The sequence below is a fragment of the Balaenoptera physalus genome, assembly GCF_965194825.1.
Source record: "Balaenoptera physalus genome assembly, chromosome: 9".
NCBI lineage: Eukaryota > Metazoa > Chordata > Mammalia > Artiodactyla > Balaenopteridae > Balaenoptera > Balaenoptera physalus.
Window position 1 is genome coordinate 36,730,533 of NC_138888.1, and position 23,615 is coordinate 36,754,147.

Below are 23,615 nucleotides of genomic sequence, written 5' to 3' on the forward strand. Positions count from 1 at the left end.
AATGGTCAAAAAAGGACTTCATTTAATTAGTGATATGTAGACTTTTGCATAGAAAAAGGTTACAAAGTAATACAAAAAAGACTAGGTACAGTAATTTTAAAACAAATATTTAAAAGTATAATTTTGCATAATGTTTAACATTCTCATAATGTTTATTGCTTTCTCCACACAGCAGAGAAATGAAGTGCATAATAATACATGCTGTGTCTTTGTCTTTCAAACATAAATTCTCACGTGCTCAATTTCAAAGTATTAAGAGATTATTTTGTCATTAAACAAAATAAAAACAACAAAACCAAAACACCATTATGTAGCACTAGTCTAGGCATGGACAAAAATAATTTATGTACATCCCATTGCATACATTCATCTTGATTTGGGATCAAATACAATCACAAGCTTGACAAAGGACATTTAAAAATCGTGGCTTTTCTCTTCCCATTGTTCTCTCCCTGCCTCATCACTTCCAGAAATGCAACTTCTCCCCAAAAGGTGACAAGACTAGATTTTACATGTTATCGGGATGAAATGAAGAGGATAAATATGCAAAAATAGTCCAAATGAAACTGAATAAATTAAACTTTTACAAACTGGAGAGTTTTCAAGTTGGCATGAGTCAGATAGCCTCTGGTGGGCACACAGTAGGCAACTGCTTCTAGGTGCACTCTATAAATGCATGTTTTATATAAAGAAGCACCATATTTTGAGCCATAAAAAAAAAAGTGCCTGGGGGTTTGCAGGCAGGGCAGAAATGCTTGTTAATCTGAGCACTGACGTAATAATTGCTTATACTAATACATTGTTAAATGTCACAACTTGGCAAGTTTGTACAAAAAAAGCAAACTAAGATAAAACTAGGTTTCTCAACTTGAAAATTACTTTCAGCAATCCTTTTGGCCAATAAAAACCTGTTGATTTCAACAGAGTGCTCTTTTCTGGTATTTGTACTAAAATGTCTGCAGCCTAATGCAAGACTTCTGTCCCTTATCCTTTCTTAACCTAACCTCTATGCTCTTCTTTACTTGTGCAACGTTGTATGTTCAAAAGAAAACTTTACTAGCTCAGGCACTTATGAAACACGAATATTTTTTTTTCCATTTAGTTTCAAGAAAATTCAGTCAGGGCATTTTTCTTCCCCAATTCAGACATCGTGATGCACTGCTGGATGGTTCAGTCCATATATTATTTTCCAGGAGACTTCTAAATGAAAACAAGTGTGACATTTTCAAAAGTTGCTGATGTCAGTTACCAAATTGCCTTAAACCAAAACAGAGAAAAAAGATAATACCACATTTCCACTTCTGAGGTTTGTGTCTCAAATAGCTTTATTGTTCCTTTATGGATCCGCAGACATCTGTATGGCTACTTTCAGGGTGCAGAGGTTTTAAGCTGACTCTGAAATGAAGGACATTCAGTTACTACTGCAAGAAGTTCAATGAAAACTTAAAAAGCTCCCACTTCTGTCCCCCAGGGTCGGTAAGGTTTACTGTTTGTTCCACTGCTTGTCTGCTGAGGGCTGGACGTGGCTGATACCGACAAGGGAGGGCTGATGGCTGTGGCAGCTGCCACTGCTGCAGCTGCGTTTGGGGGGAGCATGGGGAACGCCCCAGCGAAGGACAGAGGGAAGCTGTGCGCAGCTGCCGTGGCTGCTGCAGCGGCCGCGTGGACAGTGGCTGAGAGGGACAAGAGAGAAGTGGAGAGAGGCGGCACACAGGGGGCGACACTGCCTGTTGACGGCATCCGAAGGGCAGAGTCTGCGTGGGCAAACGTGGCCGTGAGGAGGGTGGAGCCGTGGGCGGGAGGCACTTCTGAAGTGGTGGAGAGGCGGCAAGGCGTGGGCTCCGAGGCGTGGAGTCCGCTGGGTTGGAGCAGGGCTGCCGGAAGGTGGTGGAAGGCCGCCGCCCAGTGGTGCGGATGCAGGGGGTGATGGTGGTGGGCCAGAGACGAGGTCATTGCCGCCGCCTCTCGCTGTGAGGCACACGTGCTGAGATGAGAGACCAGGCGCACCCGCAGTGGATCGGAGGAGTCCAGGCCTTCCACAGAGCTCAGGTACCTTGCCACTTCGGTTAAGCACTCTCGGAATCCAATGCTCATGAAGTCCATGGCAAGAGCGTGGGCGTCAAAGTAGCCTGAAAGGAGGTTTGAGCAAAGCGGGGGCCAGGAGAGACAGTGAGAGAAAGAACGATACAATTATGAAGAGTAGCCACAACCTACGTTCCACCCTGACCTTCAGAGATTTAAGTAGAACGACGATCCTTTCTGAGAACGTTGCCAGCTATTTATGGTTGTAATTTTTGCAGAAGTTAAGAAAGTGCACTTTGCAATTCACATGTGTGACAACTCTGGCAATGCTATGTACTGCAGTTGTTCCTGCAACCAAATAGCACAGTGGGGAAAAGAATTAAGAACATCTGTGTTTCAAACATTTCCAGAAAAAAAAAAATCGTGTCTCTTCTTTTGTATTGTGGGATAGTGAAATTTTCTAGTAAACGTTTCCACGGTATAACAGAGTACCAGTCTCTCTGTCTCTGTCACGTGAATTGGAGATTAAAGGGTTTATCTGAAACATCCTTACTCTCTTGGCATTTATAACCGAGATGTGAAATGCGTATGAGCAGTTTGAGGACTTTTTTTAGAAATGTGCCAGAACTGCTTAATAAATTCATAAATGCTTCTTGACTCATAGTGTTTTTCATCAACAAAATGAAAACACCATTACTTTGTATGGAAAAAAGTTAAAGAAGCAAAATGATTTTTAAAAATTTGGTTACTAATTTGAAGATCTTATTTTTCTATCAGGTAATATAACATTACTATAACTCCTAGTTTTCCTGAAGTCCAAATATACATTTCTTTCATTGGTTAGCTTACTTTTTTCTGGCATCCTTCCAGGAAAGAAATGTATATTAATTGTGTCAGTGTGCATGCACATACCCTTACACCTAAGGTTACTACCATTAAAATGGCTAGAGCTGGTCACATTTATGAGAATCCCTTTTTATCCAAAGATAACACATTAGAATAGAAAATAGTAACATCTGATTAGTATCAGTGCCCATTTAGGGTACTGATAATAATCAGACATTTGGGGAAATGTCACTACTTTGAATAAGTGATCTCTAATGTGTATAAACGTATCCTTTTTAGACTTTTTTTCTCATTTGCAACTTTTTTTTAAAACAATTTTCAAATTAAAATTTAGTCTACTCACTTCGGGGATGTGTATATACATAAATGAGAAATATCACATTCAAACAAGGTTATTTTCATCTAAGGCATTTACTACATTCCCTTTTTTATGATTTTGTAGATCGAAGTATTACCTGTTTTGTTTATCATGTATTAACAATTAGACTAGCACTTTGGAAAATAGTAGTCACAATATTCAAAGTCCAAGAGCTAGAATTTCAACAGAAATTTGGAAGTCCCAAAAAGAAATTTGAGGAAAACATATACACCATTAAGAGAGTAACAACAACAGCACAAAGCTGACATAAGAGAATATCATGAAATGTGGAAGATCAGCAACAAAAAGAGTCATCATCCCAGGACTTCAGCATGGTTAGCAATAAAGCCCCTGGCATTAGGAGGGAAAGTTCTTCCTGAAGAAGACACCTCCAAAGAAAGACTTCCCATGAGAGTCCTCAGGGTTCTCTGCAAGGCTTTGCAGACTGCTGACTTCATGAGAGAAGGGAGATAATCATCAGAGTAGACAAGAGTCCGGAAACCCAGAGGGATCTAGAAATTTAGGTTACTCTACTAAATCCTCTCTAGAAACTCCTGTAATACCAAGACAGACTAAAGAATGGACCAACAGAATTGTACCCCAGGAGCTTCCAAGAATCTTCATGAGTCGGCATGAAGTAACTGAAATTTGTGATTTGCCAGCTGTATGTGGTTGTATATGGGTGAGTTCTCTGTTGCATCTTAAGGAATATAAATTATGTAATTCCTATACTGTTGCTGAATGCAGAGGGAAATGACGATGAGCAACTGTTTCCTGCGACCGCACCTTGGGCCAATAATCATAGCACAGGGGTCCACACCACTTCCATCACTGCTCTCTGGGCTTTAAGTGAATAAGCTCACGACAACCTTACGAAGTGAACACCATCACTGTCCTCATTTTACAAATGAAGAAACTGGGGCTCAGAAAAGGTCAGTCCTTTATCTAGGGTCACAGACCAAAAAAAAAAAAAAAGAGGGGCTTCTCTGGTGGCGCAGTGGTTGAGAATATGCCTGCTAATGCAGGGGACACGGGTTCGAGCCCTGGTCTGGGGAGATCCCACATGCCGCAGAGCAACTAGGCCCGTGAGCCACAACTACTGAGCCTGCGTGTCTGGAGCCTGTGCTCCGCAACAAGAGAGGCCGTGATAGTGAGAGGCCCGCCCGCACGCAGCGATGAAGAGTGGCCCCCGCTTGCCGCAACTAGAGAAAGCCCTCGCATAGAAACGAAGACCCAACACAGCCAAAAATAAATAAATAAAATAATTATTAAAAAAAAAAAAAAAAGACAAGAAAAACGAGCCAGGATTTGAAACCAGGCAAGCCAAATGCAGTGTCTGTCCTTCACCAGTACATTTTGAGGCCCCCATAGCAGCTGTGAGTCTTTAATAATTCGAGCCCACACTGCCAGCCCCCCTTCTTCAAGGCCCACACGTTCTCCTGCGAGGTGACCTCTCTAATGAGCTGGCAGTCAGGCGACTTGTATGGAGCTTGCTCGGAAATGTCTGTTCACAAACTATTTTGGGATGAATTTTAGGACTGTTCAGGTAGCCAAGAATAGCAACCAAGATGGAACTTAGTGTTTATAATAAGGCATAAGAACAATATTACTCTTTAGAAGTATAGCTCATGCCAAATATTTGAAACGCTGATAAAAATTCTTAGCCTTGTGGCTAACAATGCCAAGGGAAGTAAAGCAATCAAACAACTTTCCCTGCACGATCACTAACCCGATCAGTCCCCTAACATCCTGAGGGAGCAGGTGTAGAGGCAGAATCCTGGGGCGGCGGGGGGCCTTGAGGGCTCACAGTGCTAGTACAGGTCTCCCTGTGCAGCCCAGCACCTCTGTCTCGGCTTAAAGGTGGGTCAGTGGCCAAGCTGGGCTGGATCACAGGCTTCTAGAATTTCATCCAGTTCTCTTCCCTATTACGTAAGAATATTTGCAGCCTATGCTGAGGGTTACACTTTAAAGAGTAGAAATCACAATTCCATACCCATTCAGGATGGTTATTCAGGCAGGACGGCTCCTTGAGAAGGTACAGCAGAGGGTAAGTCACACCGTGTGTGAGGGTGTCCCTTTACAATGATCACCTCCCCACCTGACACAGGTAAAGGATGGTGAAGGTCAGGGCTGATGCTCCACAGGTCCTCAGCTGGAGTTAAACACTGAAATACTTCTGTACCAATTGATAAACAGCTATTTCCCTCCAATGCCCTGCCCCTGTCCTGATCTAGGGCAAACTCTGATACTACGTAATAAAAGGCTAATGCTGAGCAGAGATAAGCGTTCAGGGTGTAGCTGCAGCACTTAGCCCCTGTGGTACCCTCTCCTTACCCAGTTATCAAATATATGGAACAGCACCCTTGGCTAAGATGAATACCAAAGGCCTGCCTGAAGGGTGAAAAAGATATAAAAGGGCAAAATCAAGTCTGAGTGATGTGTGAGAAGTGGGATAATGAAATCTGAATGAATACTACATCGTTTAGGATCTCAAATCCATTCATAGCATGAAGTGAGGGTCAGTCCCTGACCCTCTGGACTGTTCTTCCCTAAATCACTATCCAGTACAGAAGACATCTCTCCACAGCACTGGGCCCAGGGCTCCTGCTCCTGTTTGCTCTTCACAGGAAAGACTGCTCCATCAGTGGTTTCCAGGACAGAGATTCACTACCTGCACTTCAAATGCTCTGTGTGGTCTAAATACAAAATCAACCAAACTCTGAAAACAACAATGAAAATTCACTTCCTTTGGAATAGCTGCATTATAGTGAGTCCTATCCCTGATTTAACGGGGGACTGGGGAGAGGGAAAGAAGAAGAGAAAAAGATTGCCTCTAACCTCCTGTTTATGTTTGGATGTTTGTGTGTTTGTTTTGTCTTTCTGTACAAATTCCAGCATGCACTTCTGAAAGTCCCAAACAAACCTCTGACCAGGCTGCTGTGAATGAAGCTTTACTCCCACAGTATTATAAAAGCAAACACAAGCCCAGGGTCAAGTGCTTCTTTTGTTCCAGAAGTTCTTTCCCACGAGTTCAATCCTGCCATTAGCATTGATTTCCACGGCTTTAATCTGGGACCTCCTATCTCAGCTCGTTAAAGAACTGTTCAACTATGACTTCCTTACAATCTTAGGGAGAAAAAATGAAAAGAGAAAGGTAGAAGGGGCGGGGGGTGGGGATGAAGTCACCTACTTACCTTTACCCCCAGTTGCCTGGAGCATCTTTAAATGATCGACTGTCATTTGCAGTATTTCAGCTTTTTCTAACTTTGCAGATCCCTGAATAAACAAATAATAAAATCTTATAAGTCCTATGGAAATGAATTTGGAACAACTTACCCTGAATTTTTAATTTTCCCTCTCACTAGAAAATTCTAAGTTTAACTTTTTCACAGAAAAATATGAATTCTTCCGGAACTTTACATGAAAACACTAATTGCATCACACCTAACGACAGATATTTGCCATTTTAACTTTTAAAGACTAAAAGGCATAATAAATAATTTTTAAACACACAAAAATAATTATACTAAGATCACTCTACCCAAACTACTACAACTGCAAAAATCTCAAACTGCATCAAACTGGTTAATAATATACTTTATTTTATCAGGGGATATACAATAGTCTTATATAATGCTGAAGTCTAGATCAGTTGAATCCAACTCTGGAGGAAAAGCAGACAGGATCTCAGCAAATTATTGTTAAAAAGCATATTTTTCAAAAATAGAAAATTCTATTACGTCTTTAAGGTAATTCATACTACACCACTGTAAGTATAGAACCAAAAGTGCGATGGGAAGACTTTCAAGGGTTTTTTTTTTTTTCCCCAATAATTACCAGCAGGTGTCACTGTAAATTCCAAGATCATAAACAAGGAAGCATAATCTAACTTTAATCTAATAAGCATCAAAAATGCTTAAGGATATTTGAACCCTTTAAAATAGTTCTTAATAAAATTGTCATTATATTTTTATGCCCCTCCCCCATTTTAAAACAAGGCAACCTCTGGAAACCAACTGAAATACAAATGTGCCACTTCAAACTGTCTCAGAGGGCTGTGGGTGGCTTCTAATTTCTTGGAAGAGCTAAATAATTAAATCAGTATGTTTTCTTGAAAAGGAAACTGCAGTTTATTTCAGGTTCCTATGCTTTACTTGTTTTGTGAAAATTGTCAGCACCCAGTGCATGGTGAGAGTGCCAGAGTGATTTAAACTGCTTGAAAGAACACTCTTCTAATTACATTGTGACAGGGCCAGCTCTCTAGGGTTGGTCGCCAAGCTCAGCAAATGGGAAAGCCTGTGTTTATGGTAACTAACTGCCAAACTACTGAGGTTTGCTTTTAAGGTTTAAGTCGACATTTAAGAAAAAAAATCTAACGAACTCCACCCCCCCAACCCCCCGCCAAAAAAATCACCAAACCGTTTCTCATAACTGTAGACATTTCAGCACTGAAAGTAAAAACGTCACTGATTACTGATATTTTCATTTTCAACGTATTGTCATGGGAAATGCTAATAATCAAAACTACAATTTGCCCATTACATTTAGCTCATTAAAGACAGTTTCAGCATATAGAGCGGTGCCTTTTTTCTCCTAAAAATGTATAGTCAATAGCATTTGACAACTTGTACTTCTGTCAATGTTCAGTTTTTCCATGAATATGTACAGTAGTTTCAGTGAAAGTGACTAATAACAAAACTGCAGTTTCTGGATAATTTCCAAGGGCTTTGTAGGGCTTGCTTTATAATGTTTGTGGTTCATGAAGTAAACAACAAAATGGAATAAACAAACAACAGCTGTCTTATACCCTATTTGAATTTAATTGAAAGTTATTTTCAACAAGGGTATGATGCCATACTCTTTGAAAGATGCTCTTTGAAATCTATCAGCCACGGCGGCAGGAGGAAAAACACAACTCTTCCAAAATGAAAAGGAAGATTTAAACATTTGGCTTCCTACTTTACTAAGTGTGCAAATCTTTTTTTTTCCCTTCCTTCTTCTTTTTTTTGTAAAGGAATACTTTAATTCTGAAAAGGGGAATTTATGGCTAGTTTGATTTTTACCAAACTTCCACAAAGATGCCTCAAAACAAACCTCATTCTATTAAGCCAGGGATTAAAAATGAAACCAAGTGGTTTTGTAAATAAATTTTGTTAGTATTATTGTTTAGGAAATAGAGCTAGAGGTGTTACTTCCTCGGCTTTGATTATTTTTTAAAATAAAAAGCTTACTTTTTAAAGAATAGTTTGAGACAAAAATGAAATTTCAAATAGATATCTTTTCTGAAGAAGAAGAATACTACATACAGCTCAGTTTTAAACAAAACCACTACTGGTATTCACAGAAGGAACAGAGAGAGCATGAACATGTTACCCTTAAGGGGAAAATAAGCTAGAGAATGGAAATGTTTTTCAACTTCATGATGGATTATGTTTTTAATAGTTTTGCCACAACAAAGCATTTTATTGAAATAGCTGCTCTGTGCCAGATCACGGCACATACACCATTATTTTAATGAGCTTTAAGAAGAACCCACGTTGCCAGATGAGAGAATCAGCTTTTTTGAGCTCACTGGTGGGGTGGTCAGGATGGGGGGGCAGCTTACTTGTTTTTCAAAAGCGGTTGGCACCAGTCGTCTCAGCTCAGATAAACTGTTATTTATCCGATCTCGACGCCTTTTCTCTATTATCTATCCGCAAAAAGCAAAACAACAACAAAAGTTCATGAATACACAAATGATAAAATTACTTGTAATGGAAAAATACAACTGCTACACATTAGGCTGGATTACATGAAATAAAAAGACAAAAAAAAAAATCACATACCCCTCTCCTTTTCTTTCTTGCCATAATCTGAGATGTCGTTGTTGGAGAATTCGATCTAATCACAGAACTAGTACTTTGTCTACGAAATAAGAAGAGTTTGTCAGGTGCTGCATTAACATAACAATTGTTTTCTTCTGGGTGCTTGATGGCACCCATTAAATATTCAGAGTGACAGCACCGTTCAGATCAGCATTATTTTATTTTTAATTCTTGCTCTTTACAGACTTTGCTTTCAGCCCTTATATCTCTTTTCAGATAGGAATCATGCCTTTTTTTCTTTTAATTTTAATGAGTAATCCAGATGTCAAATCCACTGGCAAAAACATCCCTAAACTTTTACTGAGCCTCCCAATGAAATAATTATGGGCAGTCAGGGTGAGAAGTTAGATATTAGTACTTCCTAGTTCCACTCATGAATGTTTCTTAAAAGTCAATTAATCTCTAATAGCATCCCTCCTCCTCCCTCTGGTAAGACCCACTGAACAAAGCAAAGCTATTTTAAAATAATTACTATCAAACAGATATACAGCCACCACATGTCAAACTGTTGTCCCTAGATGCAGTCTTTAAAATAAACAGAAGTTACCTTACTATTTCAAAACTCCAAGTAGTCATACAAGAAAAAAATGACAAATTCAATGTTTTCTATATTAATCTTCCAAAAGAATGACCCCAAATTAAATATGCCACTAATAGAAAAATTAAAATTAGATCAACTACTAGGTAAATGTTTTACTTTGAAAATAAAACTCTAGGTGAGTATCTCTCAGCCTTCAATCTAAGCTTAAAACTCTCAGAGTTGTAATCCATCTTGAGTTTGCTAATGAAAAAATATTTTATATCAAAAGTTCAATCAAATCACTTTATTGTCACATAATTTTTATGATCCTTTCTAGTTTGTATCTGTTTCTCTTCATAATTCATGGATACTCTGCTTCCTCATGTTCTCAAATTCTCCAGGTTCCTGTTATTTGTTCTCTTTCATTATAGAAATATTGCACACACCAGGTTCTTATTACCTCACCTTCTCACTTCTGGATCTTATTTCTGAATTAACTGTTCCCCTCATTCCCACCCCCTTCTCAACTGGTTTCACCTTTCACATGACATCTTTTGTTTTTCGGATCTCATTTTTTAAGATGACACAACACTTTAATAATTAGAAGATACTTTGCAAACAACGTTTCAAGTAAATATCTTTGCTTTTGCTGATTCCAGGCTAAGGTTTGTACATATTAGAATAATAATATTGAAAGAAAACCAGTTTTCCAAACGTAGAATTTTACTCTTTGAGTGACAGCTGCAGATAAATAATTAAGGTGCTTCTGGGGATGCCAATTAGAAGCAATTATCATTTGACCCGCCTTGGCACTAAAACGCCTCCATAACCTCCCTCTGTCACTGGAAAGTGGAGGTCTGGCTTCCGTGATCACGATCTCAATCTTCTCCAGACTCAGGAACAAGCAAAGAGATGATGCCTGAAACGATCCTTCATCTGTCACTCACACTCCCGTCAGCAAAGTCACATACGATCAACCTGGAAATCTCAGCCTACTTAGCCTTGACATCGCTAATTGCTTTAATGGCTCCAAAAAGCAAGTCATCTTTTAGTCTCTTTAAAAATAAAAAAAATCATTTTTTTCTCTCTTCGCCTGGCCCATTTTGAAAGTGCTCCCAAATGCAGTTTCGGTGGCGGGGGCGTCGCCCGTCGCCCGGGCGTGCCAGTCCGCACGCCCAACGCTGACAGCCGGGGACCCTCCTTCGCCAACCTCTGCACACTTTCAGCCGCCCCACCCCTAGAGTGCAAACCCACATGCCTCGCCCCACCCGAACACGCGCTCCGTGAGCGCCCACCCCTGAAAGTTTTTCGGGCGAAACTTTCCCCGCTCGGTTAGAACGCGGCGGAGAGGAACCTCGGGATTTCCAAGGAGCCGCTCGTACACAAAGCTCCCCGATGCCTCGGGCTCCGGACAGCTCCCGCCGAGCCCGCGCTCACCCCGAGTAATTGTTCTCGCTCCCCACGTCGATGGTCTCGTCCATGTCGCTCTCAGAGGTCGTCTCCTCGCAAGGGCGCTTCATCACGGCGAACACCGCACGGGGTGCAGCCGGGCCGGAGCCTCGGCCACCGAGCCGGACGCAGCGCCCTCCCTGCTTGCCTCCTCCCTCCCGCCCTCCCTGGGCCCGGGCAGGCGCGGCTCGGGCGGCGGCGCGGTCGGCTCCTCGCGGCTCTTTCCCACGCTGCAGCCCAGCTCGGCCGCAAGAGCCGGCGCCGGCCACGCCTCCCCGCGCGGGCGGGGCCCCCTCACCCGCCTCCAGCGCGCAGGCCCCCGCAGCTCCGCCGGGCACCGCCTCCTCGGGAGTCAGCGTGTCCCGGGATTGGCCGGAGCGGAGGGGCGGGGCCGCGCTCGCCGAACCCCGCCGCGGAGCTCCGGCTGAGGCGTGGGAACGCGGCCGCGCATCTGGGGCCCGGGAGCTGAGCGCGGGTGGGGAGAGGCGGCGGCGAGCGGGAGCGCGAAGTCGCTACCTCTAGATATGGAAGCGCGCGGACGTGGGCACAGGGGCCGGCGCCGGCGCCGGCGCGAGCGCGGCGGGGGCGGGGGCGGGCTGGCGAGGGGCGGGCTCTGGACCTCGGGTTTTGGCGCTCCTCCGCACCCCGCCGTCTGCCGGTGAAGTTTCAGCCCTGTGTTTAAAGAATAACCCCAAGCGCGTGGCTGAGTGTGAGCGAGCGTGTGTGACGTCGGAAGGCGCCGTGGCTTAACCGAACCGCCCCACTCGGCTGTCCCTTGTCTGGACCAAAACTGCTGACTGACTGACCCTGGCGGTCACATTTGCCCTCTGGGGTTTTCGAAAACCCTAAATCAAAGTTGCTTTTCTCTTTGGCAACTCCCAAGGCTACTTCCGCGGCCTCTGGGCTGTGAACAGATAAGGACGCAAGTTTCCCCGACCAGGTACTTAACAGCTGGCGGTCGGAGGGTCTGAGAGACCGGCCACCAAACGATTTTCGATTTGCACCTAATCAGTTCTTTGCATTTGGCCACTGAGGCTGTGGATAATAGATCCCGCTGAGTAGACCGTGGGCTGGAGTTGTGTCTACTCTGGTGGCAGGAAGGACTAGAGCAATGATGAGGGTATTTCAGGACACAATTTTAGTAGTTTTTCAAGTTCGAGTTTTTCGGGCTTGGATTATCCAGGTAATTGCAATTCTCCACACTCCCTGGTTTGGGTAGTCGCAGAGGTAGAGTTAAGTAGAATCCCGGACGTGAAAAAAAAAAAATTGCGCTTGGAAATTTAATTTGTTTTCTAAAAGACGAATGCGTGTTCAGTTTTTAGTGCATTGGACAGCGTGGGTTGTATAAAACTCTAGATGTGCTTGTAAAACATGTTTTCAAGCTGCTCTTTCCCTCCATGCTCTGAGGTATTTTTTTGAACCGGCTACGCAGTTGTGTCTATCCGAGGGCAGCGGGAGGCGGTGGGCCCGCCGGGGCGCCGCGGTACCGGGAGGCGGGCGCCGGGTTGGTTGGGGTCGAGCTCGAGACTCCACTCGTTGCGCCGGGACAGCTCGGTGCTTAGGGCAGAAAAGCCTCTGAGAGAGAGGCGTCAATCAGTCGCCACAGCCCTACGCCACGACGGAGTCTTAGTTTTCTGGGGATCTGCTTAGCGCGTCCCCCTCTGACACTCCATTCTCTCCTCACACAAGACCGGCGCGGGGCGGGGAGGAGAAGAGGAAGGGATGAGACTTGAAAAGACGGGGCCCGGGTCTGGGCAGGGCAGGGGGAGAGCGGGAAGGACCTGCAGTCCGCGGGTTAAGCCCTCGTTAAACCACAAAACCCCTTCCCCACACGCCCTCGTCTCTTTTGTGCGGTCCCCACCGCGGCGCCTGCAATAACCGTGTGAACAGAAACCCGAAACGTTCCGTCCTGACTTTTGAAACTTAACACCGGGCAAAACACACAGTCTTCGGGGGCCGGGCGGGGCCTGGTGGGGATGCACCCGGTCAGCTCGAGGCCGCGGGGGGCGGTGACCCCCCAGCTCGGCTGTGGGCCTCCCCTCCGCGCGGGTCTCCGGGCCTTTGCTTCGCTGCAGCGCTGGCTGCCTGAGCGCGCTGCGGGGAGCCGAGCGGGCTCGCCTCCCTTCGGCTCTGACCTCCCCCGACGTCACTCGGCTCTCGGTCCTCACAGCCCGGCTAGGGAAGAGCCAGATCTGCGCGGGTCGCCCGTCCCACCTCCCCGGCGGATGCGCCCGCGGCCAGTCCGCGCAGGCCACGCGGGGACACGCCGCCTCCGGCCTGGGGCGAACTCAGCCTTCACGACTTTCAGCGAAGGGTGCGCATTTTTCTGAAAGCGAATGTCTACAGATGCAATTAACCTTGGCCACGCGATCAAATTAGCGGGCGCTTCGAAACGCCGGGGGCAAAACCTGAGATCATCACTGAAAAAAAAATTTAAGAGTTCTTTCTCACTATCTTACTGTATTTAATTATAATAATTGCGAAAAATTGCGAAGAGGGAAATGACTTGCTTGAAATAAAGTTGCAGCTGGTTAAAGTTTTTCCATATTTGTCTTTGAAGACTTAACCACTGTACCATGCTATAAAGAAAAATACGGCAGGGACGTTCGAAATGCACACGCAGATTTACTGTCGCTTAAAAATACTTCTTAAGCAAAGAGGGTCATATTTTAAAAACGTTTAGAACAGTGCCTGGTACGTGGTAAGCGCTCTATACGTCTGTTAAATAAACAAGAAGGCATAAGGCAAAAGACCTCGGCGTTTTGAACATGACCAAATTAATAACATGCTAACTTATCTGCAAGATACTTGATCGCAATTAGGCAGCAAGAGATTTTTCAATTAGGTCTTTTATTCCCCTCGAATATCCCATTTGCCTATGCCCTGGTCAGGCGCCTTGTCTAACACTGAAAGTGCTTCTCGGGTCAGAGGCAGAAACGGAGGAAACTCTTTAAAACGCCCCAGCATCATTAAAAACGGTGGTGGATTCTCTGGAGTGCGGGAGCGAGGTGTAGGGGTGGCGTCTGCAGAGAGAAAGAAAAGAGAATGAGAAAACCGCGGGATTTCAAGCTTCATCGCCCCTCAGCGACATCCTTTTCAGTGAAAGTTGGTTGAAGGCTTAGGAAGAACTCGGGCAGAAGAAAAGATGTCCGCGCGCAGAGCAAACCACAGTTCGTTCCTTTTCAAAGATTTGTACAATGAGATAATTAGACCGAAAGATACGAAGAACTTCCCTACAAACGAAATGCCATTAGGAAAGAAAGCCCAGAAAGACAGATCTGAACGAAATGGAGGAGGGAAGACTCAGCTGTCTTCCCGAAATTGGTCCTTTCCTCCCTGTTTTGTCCTTCTGGGATTTAAGTCACTTACTGACGTGAGTGAGATGTCGAATGCTGAGATCTGGAAACATCAAGCTCAGTGGTCCTGATCTGCCTCCCCAACTCTTCCCTCACTCATTTAATATAAAGTTACAGTTTTTGCACCTGTGTTTTATACATCTGGCCATTTTGACCCTGTTATAGCTTGTCCCACAAAATTTGAGTTGTGTTGCATAAATTAATGAAGTGATTACTTTGCAGCATTCTAAAATTCTCCTTGCAGCATTTTTGGAAGGAAAGTAGGATTTTTTTTTTTTTTTTAATTCTAGGTCTGCTTTTTTCCTCATTAGAGCACTCTGATTTTTCAAGATCAGTGGTCACACTTTGTTACTTGTTACTTCTCTGAATCCTTTGAGGTACTGCTTACAGTTACTTTAAAAAGTGTCAGCCACTCCAGTGTTTGGGTTCGTTAGAAAGTCACTAAGACATGACACCACTTTAAAAAAATGTTTTAACTTAGCTTCACAGTGAAATACAGGCAGCTCTGTTATTTAAAGACCTTTATGTTAGTCTGAGAAGACTAAGTGCACATAGTTCATATTGAGAAGTCCAATATTTTGCCCTTTCTGAAATATACTTACACAGCTTTCTCTTGCAAATGGAAGACAAGCAGGTCGCCGCAAGATGTGCTAGTCTATTTGCAATTGCTGGGGCAGGTGACATGCACGTGCATCTGTGGGCAGCCTTGCTGGGCTGGCTTCCCTGACTACAAGGCTATTGTGAGCTGGCAACACTTTAAAGTGTGTGAGAATGCTGCGCCCTGAGAGTGGAGGCCAAAGGCAAGATCCTTGTAAATTTCAATACCTTTCTCAACATCAGTCTGGCAGCAGGCAGGCCAACCTAGGGTCACTGTGTGACACATATTTGCAAGCTAGTAAAGCAAAACAAAGCTGAAAGCAAGGGCAAATTTAGGCCCACCAACCTTGAAGTCATCTATAAAAGGGAACTGCTTTACCAGTTAACAATTATCCTTGCCTGGTTACCCACAAAAAGTGCATCGTTTTTTCTTGGCTTGCCCCAATAGGTGCTACTTATTTTTTACATCAGAAGCTTCAAGGTAGGAAGTCTAAGACCCAAAGGCCCCTTTCTTGGAGATTAGAATGTTTAAATTGATCTCTGTTATTAAGGGGCAATTTATTTAAAAGCTTTTATTTCATGAGTGATGTTATTAGTACCTAGCACATGCCCAAGGAGGAAGGCTGGTTTTATTGCAGGACACTGGAGAAGAGGGCTGTATAATTAAGTAACTAGTTTTCCATACCCCTGTAAGCAACAGTCAAAAGATAACTAAACTCACTATATTAACTTCCTCTTTGTGAGTGTTAAATTGATGTTGGCAGGCTTTTCTATTAAGGAAATTCTTTTAAATTTTCATTTTCTTGAAGTTGGTTTGATTGAGAGATTTTTTTCCCCCTCTCTCTTAGGAATACAATAAGAAATATTCACTCCTCTCATGGAAATCATCTTTTAACTAACTTCATCCCCATCCTCTAGAATAGAATAGTGCCTGACACATAATGGATACACAATAAATGGTTTGTGAATGAATTTCTTGTCAAAATTAATGAACTCCTTGCTTCTTTCCATATATACAGAATTTAGATACATCAGAATAATAAAATGGAAATAAACAACCGTGAAGTAAAAAAAATCATGAAAAAAATTGAAAAGAATATACTTAAACATGAGCAGGAAACCATTTGCTGTGAATGGGCCCTGAGGTCACTCCTGAGCTTCCTGGAAGCCAAGTCAGAAGAAACAGAGTGAGTTTTCTAGTTCTTGTAATCGGAAAAGAGGAAGCACATTATTTGTCAAAAAAGAAAAAGTTTATCCAGCTGCTGAATTCTAAACAAGCTACGTGATTGCCTTTTTCACAGATTTAAAATTTTTATTTTGTTTAAAACAATTATTTTCTTTGTCTAAAATTCTTCCCCAAGTATCTACATTAATTATTGCATGAACATTCGTATTATGTATAAATGAAGACAATAGTTTATCTCCTAATAGCTGAATAAGTCGTTTTCTATGCTCTCACGATTAATAAACTGGCATTAATAGGACCAGTGCCTCACAGAGTTACAAAAATGTGGATTCTCCATAGGAAAATTTCTTTCAGTTTTAGAAAAAGTTAAATCAAAGATTAATGGATCTGGTTGGTTGGTATTACTTGATGAAAGTGAAAGAGACTCTACAGGTTTCTGAAATATCAAGTGCTATAGAAAAGTTTAAGACTAAAAGAATTTCCCAGTATAATGCAAATGACCATGTATATTTTTCTTCACGTTTTTATTAGGATACTTTTATTAGATGTGTGCACATTTATGCCCTTATCTGCTTATTTTTAAATTGATAGAGACTTTATGGGGAAAAAAACCCCCTCATAGATTGGAAATAAGAAGTTGCTAATTTTAGATTTATTGTAGAAAAATTGAAGGCTATTTTTGGACCTTCATGTTTTGTAAGCCTATTGAAGTAGTAGTATGTTACAAGAAACAGAAAAATAGCAAGTTTGGCATCTATTGTTTGAAGGGACAGCACAGAAGTTGTTTTTTTTTTCTTTCTGGCTTTAGACTTCAAAATAATTTAATAACGTCATAATGTATTGGGAACATATGACTAAAATTTTTTAGAGATAGATTTTGGTCTTAAGTAATAGCTCATTCCATTTCTAGGGAATGAATAAAGAAAACAGTTCTGTGACGAACTGCAGTATTCATCAGGGCAGTGCAGTCTGTTTGGAAACAAAATGTCATGGTGCTTAGTAGAGAGCAACCATGCTCAGCTGCAGCATGGAGAAGCTGTGCACTCTGCCTTGAATATGTAAGAAAGGTACATGGAAAGTACGTTTCCATAGCATTTTTAATCTGAGACTCCTAGGGCATTATTGAATCATGAATCTAAACTCACAGCACTGCAGTACTTGTCAAGGCTGGCTATCAGGATTTTGCTAGAAAAACAGTCTCAACAGAAGCATTAACAGAGTCTGAAAATAGAAGGCCAAGTTATGGATAGAAAACAAAAAAACAATAAAACGGTGTATGTGGGTGTATATGTATCTGTCTCCCTGTATACAAGTGGATAGATAAAAGTATCTGTATCTAGACAGATATAAAAGGCACACAATAATTAAAGGTTTTTTAATTGACATGACTTGATCGTTAGTTTATAAAAGGCTATCGTAATATCTGGCACTGACCAGTAGCTCACATCACAGAGGAAAATGCTGCATTTTGTAATTAAACCACCATTTGTAACATGAAATTTACAAATTGTATATTTTTGTGTGTATTTTCTCCACTTTTAAAAATTACATTCACTGTATTCCAGTTTATATTATTTTAGATACTGAAATATGTTATCTTTTATCTATTCTATCATCTACATTTAAAATTAGTTTCCTTATGCAATTTAAAAAATGTGGATCCTTAGAAAAGCAGACTAATAGTTGAACCTCTTGGTGCAATGTTATGTTAAAGCTTTTGTTATGTTAAAGGGTTGGGAGAGTGATTCTCTCTGGTGTTCAGGTGAACAACTGAAAAATCGTGTTCTCTGTACATGAACGCATGGAATATTGATAAATTAACTAACTATATACTTGCGTGCATAGCTTCTAGTTGAAATAACAAAGGTTTGAACAAAATTTAAAATGAAAACATACTAACCATAAATTTATTTTTTTGTGTGTGTGCGAATTGGGAAAAGGATGTCCATACTTTAATTTTAACAACGAAACTCTTTGTTCTCATTCAAAAATGTAGTTTGCGAACTAATACATTAGGAACATCAGAGTGGGGACTAAATAAACAGAACTGAGGGAGGAAATGATCTGAAAATAAAGCCAAAGAGATTATAGACAGAAATCACTGACAGAACTATTAGTGTGTGTACTTGAAATTAATAAGGCTAACTCATTAACCATGGCTTGATTTTTCAGACTGTGCCCCTCAATTTGTCTGTTCTCATTTCCAGGCCACTAAGTATTGAACACCTACTTCGAGTAATGCTCTCTCTCTGTTAAGCAGTGTGAGTGATACCTGGTGAGTAAGCCTCAATTCCTGCTCTCAGGAAATAGCAGGGGAAATAACACGGCAGTCTAAACGCAAACAACTGTTACCGAGATGGGATGTAGTCAAGGCCAAAGTAAAAGGAAAACTGCACGCTATGGGCACAAAGAGAGAGAAGATTCATTTTTAAAGGGAGATCGAATCAGAGGCAGTGCCAAAATTTTTGTATAAGATCAGAGGTAGCAACCCTGTTGGAAGGGTGGGAGTGGCCCAAAGACTTTTGTCTTCAATTTCTGTTTATACGACAATCACACTATTCTTATTTAGATATTATGTTTATTGAGATGTCTTTGTATTGCTCTTAAGCATTATGAGAAGGGGAGGTTTCTAACCCCTTACCTCTCCTTTGGTGCAATCATAGGATTAAGGGAAAAAGTGAGCAGAGCCTTGAAGGATGTCCAGAATAACTACACTCACAAATACACTCTGCTGGAGAAGGACCAGCATTTGCAAAGACACCTGAAGAGTGCAGGCGGTTCTTAGGGGAAGATGGATGATCCTCTGCTGGAGTGAAGGATATGGAGGAAAGGTGGGTGGAAGGGAAAGAGTTAGTTGTCTTGGGAAATGAATTAAGCTGTAGCCAAGTCCTGGTGGAGCTTGCATGCCAACCTGCATGTCTTGAAGTCATTTGAGAGTCACTGGAGGTTTTTAAGAAAAGTGACATGTTTAGAACTATAATTCATTAGATTGATCCAGTCAAGTTTCTTCCTTGTTTTAGTTGTCACTACTTTGAATTGAAAACATTATAATAGAAGAAAAATTCCAGGACAATTTGTCTTTATAAATGGAATTCTTCATCTTTGTTGCTCAGTGCAAGTCATTTAGCCACCAGAAGAGCATTGTCAGGTAAGACTGTTAACTGAGTCCTGGGGAAACTCACTGCTTTTAATTGGTTTCCTTGGGTTTATTTAATATGACCCAATTTAGATGAAAGAACATGTTCACTACCTGTTTTGTGGAGTATTCACAGAATTATGCCAGGACTTGCACATCAATATTTATAGATTTGTTTTACAACCTGTCATGTCATAATTAAAATCATCACACTATTATACTCTCAAGGATTAAGAGAACTTTCTAAAGTGAGGTTTTCAGCTTCATTGACTTCAAAGTAACACATGGCACATGAACACTGCTAGCCATCTCAGATTTATCCAGATTGAATACTTCCAGTGGAAGATTGAGCCCTGATTCCTTCTTGCTACTTTCTTGCTGAAAGAGAGAAATAGGTTACAGTTACTTTTCTACAGGGTGCCATAAATAAACATTCAAGGATGTTACAATTCAGGTGTTATTTAACGATTTTTAGACTAGTAAAATTACATCCTTCCCTGAAAGGCCTTGTTGAAATGAAAACAACTTGCATTTAAATATTGGATATGCAATCAGTAAACGGCAATAATGTTTAATAACGAAATGCAAGACAGCCTTAAAATTGTGATTTTCTTTTAGTCACTGCATTGCAGGTGAGAATAAAACAAGGCTTCTATTAGTGAACAAAGGTTAGCAAGATCGGGCTCTCGATGAAGTTGAATCAGAGCGGAGAGCTTGCAGTGCAGAGACTTCCCTTCAGATTATACTTCACATTCAGCTTCAATCCACTGAACAAACATCTAGTGTGCTCATTAAGAAATTCAAAAGCAATGTAACATGTGATTTTTGCCCTTGGAGAGTTTACTATCCAGAGAATACATTAATGGTTTGAGTAACTGCCATTTATCAAGTGTTTGCTATGTGTCAGACACTAAGCTATCAAAGCACTATGTGGATTAGTTTATTTAATCCTCACCAGAACCCCTTGAAGTAGGACAATCATTGCATGTATGTATGTATGCATGCATGTATGTGAATTTAGATTTATTTATTTTTAGTTTTTTCTTCCAGTTTTATTGAGATATAATTGACATACAGTGCTATATAAGTTTAAGGTGTACAGCATAATGATTCAATTTATATGCATCATGAAATTATTGCCACAGTAAGTTTAGTGAACATCCATTATCTCATATAGATACAAAATTAAAGAAATCGGAAAAAAATTTTTTCCTTGTGATGAAAACTGTTAGGAACTACTCTCAACAACTTTCATGTATAATGTACAGTAGTGTTAATTATATTTATCATGTTGTACATTACATCCCTAGTACTTATTTATCTTATAACTGGATGTTTCATTATCTTTATCTTACTGATGAGGAATCAGACCCAGTGATGTTAAATAACTGCACAAGTTTTATGGGTCTTAAGGGATAGGTAGAGTCAGGTTTGACCCAGGGAATCTAATTCTGGGCTAGTGCTCTTACCCAGTACTGGACTTTGCCTCTGAGAAGGATTTATGTGACACAGACACAGACTGTGCAAATCGATAGAAGTGACACACTTTAAGAAAAATTTGTTTCCCAATGACCATTTCTAAGTGTGTTGTTTGGAATGCCAAAACATTTTCTCATAGAAACTGTGATACCTGGTGGTTAGTTTTTTGTCTACCCTCAAAAAGCCTAACTACTCCATAACAGAGCCAGGAAAGTTTGTGGTTAAGAGCATAAGCTTTAGCATCAGACACCAGGGGGACTTTCCTAGCTCTGCCACTAGTTGCATGGCCTTGAACACACTCCTTTTTCTAAACCCAGGACCTCATTCATGGGGTTAATGATACCTAATAAAAGGGTAAAGATCAAATAAAATAGTGTCAAGTACTCTTAGAAATGTGCTTGACACAGGGAAAGAGACAGATATTATAGCTGATTAATCATGGGTCCTGAGAACAGAGGACAAACTTCCTTGCTATTTTATTTCTTTATGAAAATTAAAGCCATCTTTTATTGCTTTTATATTATAGTAGCAATACATGTTCATTGAAGAACAATTAGTAGATTGTGTTAGTAATAATAACATTTAAATTGCCATTTAACCTGGCAATCACAGACAATCACCATTAGTACTTTGATAATTATTCTTTCAGTTTTTGTATTTTTTCCTTTTCACAAAACATGGGATCATTTTGCCTAATAATATTTAATAACCTGGTTTTAAACCTAAATATATATAAAATGAACATTTCCCTCATTTCGTTAAATAGTCTGTAACATTTTTTTTTCCTGATAGTGTAGTATTCTTTGGTATGGATGTACCATAAATTCACTTAACGATTCCTTATCACTGGACATTTAAATGTTTATAACCTTTTTTCTATTATGAACAATGCTGAAATAAACAACCTTGTAGGTTAAAAATGTGTATGTGTTTTAAATTATTTTTTATCTAAATTATTAGAAATAGAATCAGGTGACCAAACGGTATTCACATTTTAAACAGTTTTGGTATTTCCTGCCAAATTATCTTTCATAACAGTTCGACCAATTTATATCCCTTCCAGCAATGTGTGAGAAAACTCATTTCTTGAATCATTGCTAACACTAGATAGTTTGATAGTTGCCAACCTGATGGGTGAAATAGTATCTATCATTTTAATTTTAGTTTTTTTGATTATTAATGATGTAAGATGTTTTTCATAGTCTTATTGGTTATTTGTAGTTTTTTATGACTGTTGATACACTTTATTATTCTCTTGAGGTAGTTGTCCTTTTATTATTGAGTTAAAAGTGCTAATTATAAATAAAGGCACAATGTTGGTCTCATATATTACAAATATACATATATAATATTTTCAGCTTCTCATTTTTTATTTATTTATTTATTTATTTATGGCTGTGTTGGATCTTCGTTTCTGTGCGAGGGCTTTCTCCAGTTGCGGCAAGTGGGGGCCAATCTTCATCGCGGTGCGCGGGCCTCTCACTATTGCGGCCTCTCTTGTTGCGGAGCACAGGCTCCAGATGCGCAGGCTCAGTAATTGTGGCTCACGGGCCTAGTTGCTCCGCGGCATGTGGGATCTTCCCAGACCAGGGCTCGAACCCGTGTCCCCTGCATTGGCAGGCAGATTCTCAACCACTGCACCACCAGGGAAGCCCTTCTCATTTTCTTTTAAATCTTATTTATGCACCTTTTGATGTATATGTACAGAGGTTTTTACTTTTTCATGTTTATCAGTATTTGATGTTTTTTTCCAGTTAAAAAAATTTTATTCAATCTAGAATTTATTTTGGTATATTTTATTATATAGGGATGAATTTTAATTCATTCAACAAACCTTAACTGCATGCCTACAACGTACCAGGTATGAGTTTGCTTGGGGAATAATTGCTGTGTAAGGCAGGCAGAATTCCTGCCCTCAGGAGGCAGTTCCTCCTCAAGTGGCTCATTAATTGATGCTCATACATTACTTTCCTCTCACTGACTTAAATTCCTCCTTTATTCCATACCAAATACATGTGTATAATCAGGTCGGCTTATAGACTTTCTACTTGATACCATTTATTTGTTTCTTTGTTTCTGTGCCAGGATCTCACTGTTTTAATGATCATAATTTTAAAATAATGCATTTTAATAAATAGCAAGGCAAGGACTAATTTCATTCCTCTTGCTTTGTTCTTTAATTTTTTTCTTGACTTGTCCCTTCTTATTTTTTTACTATTTCTTTTATTGTGGCATAACATGCATAACATGAAATCTTCCCTTTGAACAATTTTTAAGTGTACAATTCAGTGGCATTAATTATATACACAGTATTGTGCAACCATCGCCACTCTTTTTCTAAAATTTTTATCACCTCGAACAGAAACTTTGTGCCCATTAAGCAATAACTTCCTATAACCCTCCTCCCCCAGCCCCTGGTAACCTCTAATCTACTTTCTCTCTCAGTAAATTTGCCTATTCTAGATATTTTATATAAGTGGAATCATACAATATTTGTCCTTTTATGCCTGGCTTATTTCACTTAGTATATTTTTAAGATTCATCCATGTTGTAGCATGTATCAGAACCTAATTCCTTTTTATGGCTGAATAATATTCCATTGTAGGTAATACCATACTTTGTATATCCATTCAGCTGTTGGTCGTGTCCTTTGTATTTATACTTCTGGAAGAACTTTAGAATCATTTTGTCAAATACCTCTCCCAAATCCTCTAATGTCTTCTTAACATCCTCTCATATCCCTTTCTATCTACCTTTTATTCTATTAATCCTATCTCCCCAGGTTACTAGTACTGAATGCCT

At 40.7% G+C, this 23,615-nt stretch overlaps 1 protein-coding gene and 1 long non-coding RNA gene across 4 annotated transcripts; one reads left to right on the forward strand and one right to left on the reverse strand.

The window, feature by feature from the left end:
- HEY2 (hes related family bHLH transcription factor with YRPW motif 2) lies at positions 1-11,296 on the reverse strand. Of its 3 annotated transcripts, none has more exons than XR_014267304.1 (6): positions 11,048-11,296; positions 9,052-9,130; positions 8,832-8,915; positions 6,421-6,502; positions 1,292-2,129; positions 1-1,197 (listed from the first exon to the last, which is right to left on the reverse strand). XR_014267304.1 is itself a non-coding variant. In XM_082474899.1 (5 exons), exons 1-5 carry the CDS (start codon positions 11,128-11,130, stop codon positions 1,444-1,446), a joined length of 1,014 nt encoding a protein of 337 aa, XP_082331025.1. In that variant the 5' UTR covers positions 11,131-11,296; the 3' UTR covers positions 1-1,443. The 3 variants fall into 3 exon arrangements, 1 of the variants encoding a protein (XP_082331025.1); XR_014267305.1 differs by having other exon boundaries at positions 1-1,200; XM_082474899.1 differs by having other exon boundaries at positions 1-2,129.
- Positions 11,297-11,686: 390 nt separating this feature from the next.
- On the forward strand, positions 11,687-19,554 carry LOC309666950. Its single transcript, XR_014267409.1, has 2 exons — positions 11,687-11,999; positions 16,032-19,554. It is a non-coding gene; the product is annotated as an uncharacterized lncRNA (long non-coding RNA).
- Positions 19,555-23,615: the final 4,061 nt, after the last annotated feature.

What these genes read in the sequence shown, in the direction of transcription:
- HEY2 (XM_082474899.1), bottom strand. Translation starts at nt 11,130, where the DNA reads ATGAAGCGCCCTTGCGAGGAGACGACCTCTGAGAGCGACATGGACGAG. An exon ending in AGCGAGAACAATTACTCGGG is followed by an intron (nt 9,131 to 11,047) that starts GTGAGCGCGGGC and finishes CTTATTTCGTAG; the next exon opens with ACAAAGTACTAGTTCTGTGA. An exon ending in CAACCGCTTTTGAAAAACAA is followed by an intron (nt 6,503 to 8,831) that starts GTAAGCTGCCCC and finishes TTGTTTATTCAG; the next exon opens with GGATCTGCAAAGTTAGAAAA.